Source organism: Microcaecilia unicolor, chromosome 5 (genome assembly GCF_901765095.1).
Source record: "Microcaecilia unicolor chromosome 5, aMicUni1.1, whole genome shotgun sequence".
In the NCBI taxonomy this organism is placed as follows: Eukaryota; Metazoa; Chordata; class Amphibia; order Gymnophiona; family Siphonopidae; genus Microcaecilia; species Microcaecilia unicolor.
Genome location: NC_044035.1, coordinates 157458183 through 157464182, shown reverse-complemented (window position 1 = coordinate 157464182; position 6000 = coordinate 157458183). Strand labels below are relative to the sequence as shown.

At 42.5% G+C, this 6000-nt stretch overlaps 1 protein-coding gene across 1 annotated transcript in view; it reads left to right on the top strand.

The window, feature by feature from the left end:
- The first annotated feature begins 538 nt into the window (after positions 1-538).
- MCU (mitochondrial calcium uniporter) overlaps positions 539-6000 on the top strand; it is a 279546-nt gene continuing 274084 nt past the window's right edge. The window contains exon 1 of the mRNA XM_030203483.1: positions 539-734. Coding sequence (XP_030059343.1) covers positions 606-734 — 129 coding nt within the window. The 5' untranslated portion in view covers positions 539-605. The remainder of the gene's footprint in view (positions 735-6000) is intronic.

Below are 6000 nucleotides of genomic sequence, written 5' to 3'. Positions count from 1 at the left end.
CAGTTTAAAATAAGGGTCAGGTAAGGTTAGGGTATATAAGTACAACAAGGGTCAAGGAACTGACATTGTCCATTACGATGTGAGGTTTTGATGCATTACGGAGTTAAGGCATTTAAGTTGGATCAGTAGAGTAGGCCTTGCAAAACAGATATATATATTAGGTCTGAAGACTTGAGAAGATAAAAGTTTGAGTTAGATTCTGATAAAAAAAAAACAACCATATGAACAAGTATCTCTCTATTAACAAAAAGGAAAAAAAAAAGGAATGAAATCTGACGTGAAGATACAATCAGTACTGCAGGCATGCTGAGATCTGCTGCAGACCCCGTCTGCGCCTGATTCATTCTATTCCACCACTTGCTTGCTGATTGCTAGAATGAGAATCTTCTGAACTTACTCGTCTGTAAACCAACACGCTTTAAAGCAGTTTTCTCAAGATGGGCACCGCCTTAGAGCACATTTCCTGGTGGCGGATTGGTTGCTCCTGAAGGAGGGGCGGGCAATGGTCCGTCGCCGCCCTCTGGCGGGATCCGGCAATCTGATTGGGCGCGGTTGTGCTGTCCCGCTGCGTTGCCCGGTGCGGGAGGCTTCCAGTAGGCAGAGAGATGGCGGCCGCTGTAGGAAGCTCGCGGTTGTGGCTGCTGTCCCGGAGCAGTAGGGGCGGCGGGGCGCTGGCAGTGGGCTGCTTCCCTAGTCTGGGAAGTGCTAGGCACCGGCAGCACGAACACCGGACGGTAAGTGTGTGGAAGTGGCGTGTCCGGAGCGCGGGGGTCTGTTACTGGTTTAGCCGGGCTGCTGAGAGGGGTTTGGGGGGGCACCCGCCCTTGGAGCTTGAGCGGGTGGTGATCTTTTGCCCGGACTGCTCCAGGGTCTCGGACACTTGGAGGGGGAAGGGAGGCGGCTGAGAAGGGACCTTGAGGTGTTGATGCTTCTTCTCCCCTACCCGCCCCTCTTGCTAACTCTCCTTTGACAGTTACAGCTATCCGGCAACGAATCCGGCAACGAGCTTCCCCTCCCCCACTTCCTGCTGCCTTTGCCCATGCCCCACCCAGAGAGTAACTTTCTGCCATTGGGGCTGGAGTTAACTGGGGCAGGATGGGCTGTGTGTTATTGCAGCAGCAGACAGCCTAGTTAGATGGGATTCGTGTGCATTATCTGACCGGGAGAGGGCAGCTGGGGACTTGCTGCAGGCTTTCCAAACGGGGAATAGAGAGTGAGAGAAGTCAGCGGTACCCACAGGATCTGCCACCCATCCCACATCTGTCCGTAGACTAGAAAGCAGCCGACGTGTAAGGGTCCTTTCCCGTATCTCAGGGTTTAGCTTCTGTAATGGAGGCTTCGGATAGGAGCCAGGTTTGTAAGACCTGGCTCTAGCTGGATATGAGGATTTTGCTTTAATATTCTTCCATCCCGTGTCCTTACCCTGAGCTCATCCTTGGCAAAGAGTTGCAGGCTGGACAAAACCAGCAAACCGCCTGTAGGGATAGGAATGAGGAAGTGCATGTTGGTTGGAGAGCGATTAATGTATGAAATCAGACTGGGTTGCTTGTTAGTTTTACTGTGTGAACTGTTGAGACTTTGACAGATGGATAATGTGTAAAGTTCTGCAAGTTTTGTTATTTTCTAGAATATGAAGACATTTTCACTGCATGCTATTCACAGTGGTAATTTGTGTTAATGTTGTATGTGGAACATAGCTTGTAATCAGTGTGCTAAATTAGTTCGTTTCACTCGTATGTTAAAATAGAAATGCTCGTTTCTGTTTGTTGTGTCCTTCCTTAGGGGCTGATGCAGAAAGGCTTGTGAATGTCTGAATACCTGGTTTCTACTATGGGGGTAATACAACACCATAGAGAGAGCTATTGACATTCAAACTATATGCACTGAAAACTTGTGGCTAAATGGGGGAGGAGCATGCTGGACACACGTGCATATGTCCATACATCTGCACCTGTTCTGTGCCTAAATATGAGCCTTGCAAAAATTGCTTGCAAGGCTCATATTTAGGTGCAGAACTTGCACTGATGTGTTTTCATTTTTGGTTTTATTCATACATGTGCATGCGTCTTTACTTCATCTGTCTTGAAACTCGAAGAGGCTTCCTTCTGGTTGCAAAACAAGATAAAATTACCAGTTTCATCTCAATTTGGCAGGAAATCCTCTCCATGAACTTTCGTACACTGTCCTGGACCTGGCAAAAAATTGCAGCAATTGTGTGTGAAAAGCCCCTGTTTACCTCTGCATTGCTGTGGAATACTTAATGGCATAGCTTTTGTTTTAATGCAGTCGGCCTTGTGTTCTGTGCGAGTTGACACCAATGCACTGTCCCTCTCCGCGTTGCTTGACACTTACACTCCTTGGTAACCATATGGTTAGGCTGTGGGTCTGACCTACTTTTAGTTGTGCTTTTGGTCAAGAAGATCGATCATAGGGTTGTTTTTTTTTTTTTCCAAAAGATCCAAAAAACATTTAGATCAACTGCAATCAAAGCAAAACAATAGGTCCTGACTACCCCACACACTTAAAGCAGTAACAGAAGATACTTTTACCAGTAGGGAGGGTGGGCAAGATGGGTGGTTGTCAAATAACTTATTTACCCAGAATATTCTGGGAGGTGTAGCATTGTGGTGATCATGATTGTTGGTGGGGGGTTTGGGACAAGAGCTAAAGGTTAATTGGGTAGCGGAAGGGCAGCAACTGATATGCTTATAGGGTGCCTATAGGCCCTGCATGCAATAGAAATAACACTGTACTCTTGCGTTGGATTTTTGTTCTAGAGGCAGTCTGCACAGTGCAGCCTGTCTTGAAGTACAGAGAGAGATTTATTCTTGAAACTTCACTTAATAGACAGTGCTATCTGATCACTACCAGAGTGCTAATAGTTTCCCCCCTGTTGCTGTTAAGGCTGTCTGTGTAGTAGGGAAAAAGTACAGCAGCTACAAGGATGTGCATTGTTTATTTTATGCAGGATGTTGACAAGTGTCTGACTGGGCCCTTTATCTGCTTCATTCATTATGAGTCTAGTTTGGAGGATCAAAGGTTGTATGGTCAGTGGCCTGATAGCCTGACTAAACTGGTGTTTACTGACAGCTGATAAATTTTTAGACTTCTATAATGTGTATGTTTCTTGAAGTCAAAATGAATTACATTGTTGGATTACAGTATTAAAGACTTGTATCTTAAATAAGTTTTTGGCCTGTTTTTCCAAATGGTACTTAAAGTGGCTTATAGTATTAGAGAACTTACAATCTGTGGAACACTGAGGCAATGGGAGAGAATCAGGAAAGTCCTTTTAAACCTCCTATTGCTGCATCTCATGAGCTTGGGCAAGTTATTTCAGCATTTGTCACCTCATGTACAGTCTTAGAAGTTAACTCGCATAGAACACGTGAGCAGACAGTGTATTAAAAATGCATGGTAATGAGGCCATTGGTATTTCTTTGCAATGCTCAGAAGTAAATGAGTGACTTTAACACACGTACAATGCAAGAAATTCACTGCCAGGTCCAAGGTATCGTAGAAGGGTTAATTGAGAGGATTTAATATCTCTCTGTCTCTCTCCCCCCCTCCCTGCGACCTTAGTAAGTATGTGCAACTTTAAAAGGCAGAATGGGAGGTAACGACTCTGAGCATATGTCCAAAGAAAAAAAAAGTAGCTTAATCTGTGTATGAACCGGATATAGTTCTGGGCAATAAGTATAAGCCTCACCATATTTTCAAGTTTATTGCAAGTCGATGTATACCACATCATAGGTATCCTTCTGAACGTTTTACAAAATATTCTCAAAGAAAAAGAGCTACAATTAATATGAAAGGGTCAGTAAATAAAACATATAAGGTAAAGACAAGAAAAGAAGAAAAATCACACAAGCAGAAACCCAGCAGCATAAAGCGTACAGAGTACTTGGGGAGGCCTGTCCATTACATTAAGTTATCAGTCTGGAAATGCTGTAAGTTTTTAAGGGTTCCTTGAACTTGTCTAGAGACACTTCCAGATGGAGAGAGAACAGAAGCTGATTCCTGATTCCAAAGTTGATTGCCCGCAATACTTAACAAAAAAGAAAAAGTTTGTGAAAATACATCAAACGTATGATGGCATAAGTAGGCATCGTTAAATTAGCTTGGGATGATCTTAATGAGCAACTGGGTACATAAGGAGTTAAATAATGCACAAGATAGGTGAAGTGGTATCTGTAGCCAGTGTTCTGCAAGATAGGAAGGGGGGGAGGGGGTAATATGATCATATCTGGATGTGTTAGTAAGCAAACAAAACGCTATATTCTGCACAAACCAAAGATGTTGAAGTTCCGACAGAAGATTCAATGAGAAGTAAATTACAATAATCTAATATAGATATATTCAAAGAATGTATAATGACCCGCAAGACAGATATTGTTAGGGATCAATGAATTGGATAGATAAAATCCTGTTTTTATAAATTGTCTTATCACAGAACTAATCTGTTTGTGAAAGAAGAGTGAAGAATCAAAACTTACCCCCAGTACCTTAGTGGATTGTACAATAGGAATTGCAATATTTTGCACATAACATTCTGGTTCCTGTACAGATGTTTGCTGGTACTTCATTTTCTTTGGATGTTCATACAGTGAAGCTGCCTTTACCTCTGGATCTTTACGCTCACGTGCCTGGCAGGCTTTCTCTGATTAGCTTGTAAGTTCTGTACGCTTTGAATTAGCATCTTATTAGCTTACTGCATCGCTGTGAAATGTTATATGGTGGTAGAAGTCGCGTGCTCAGCCATGGCATGCAGCTTTGCTGTGTGCCTTTCAGTATCAACTCCTTAATTGGGAGCTTTTTGGGGACCGGGAAATATTCAGGTACAGTAGGTAACTGCATTGTGGCACCAAAGAAAAGGGGTGATTGTCCAAGGTCATATTCCACTCTCCCACTGACATTCCTTGTGAATTTTGGTTTCGCTGGTTTGCAGCCTATTTTTTTAAACCAATAGGCCAAATCTTCTCCTTATTCTGAGTTTTCACGACAAAGAAACGAAGCAACAGTAGAACCATTTGTTATATTTCAGAGAGCTGTCATTTTTTGTTTGTTTTGTTTTTGAGTAGATGTGTGTGTTTGGTACAAATCGTTTATATTTTTGTTGATTTGTATGTAACTGCCTCTTAGCAAAGGTATTACATCATGAGTTAACAGTTCTCATAATAAAAACAAGATTTTGCTATTAATCTAAACTTCACTAATGTGCCTTCCTTTCCACCTCATCCCCTTCTCTTAGCCTTTTATCATTGAAGTCAAAAGTTTAGCCTTGTACAAATTTATTTTGTAATGGATGTGCTTAAGCTCGATTCATTACGTTTCTTCTGGAAAGATTCTGGGGGATCTTGACATGTGGGTGAACAGGTGGCGGAGACTACTCTTTTAGAAATAACATTACACAGGTTCATGAACCTCAGGATTGTGACGTCACTATTTACTGAGTGACGTCAGTCCTCTACTTACCTTAATTTTTTTAATTTCAAAGTTTGTGGCGCGCAGTGTCTCTCTTGGTGACTAGAAGTTTTTGTGGTGGTGAGGTTATGCTATTTTAACAGCATGGAGTGTAAAAATTGTTTTCAGTCTATCCCAAAAAGCAAATCTTATTGTACAGCCTATGCTTTGTGTGTGTTCTTATCTTGTATTTACTCAGCAGTTTCAGTTACAGCCCTTGCTACCTTTTCTTGAGAAACATCTTATGGGCTATGCATATCAGACAACTGCAATCAGTGAGTCTCTCAATGCTTTCCATTAGGCGTCTGCAGTGGATTAGCCAAATTGAGAGCTCGTTTTGCACTTTGATCTCTGGATGAACCATTGGCAGGATATGTTGGGGATAATGTGCATATATGCTGGCTGAGTGGCAAGAGGTTGGCGTGTGAATGATCTTTTTCAAGACTTCGGACGAAGAAATATAAATTTATACCATAGAACGGTGACCTGCTGTTGAATTCTGTTTCTTTCTTTCCATTCTGTGGTTTTCTGTACAAG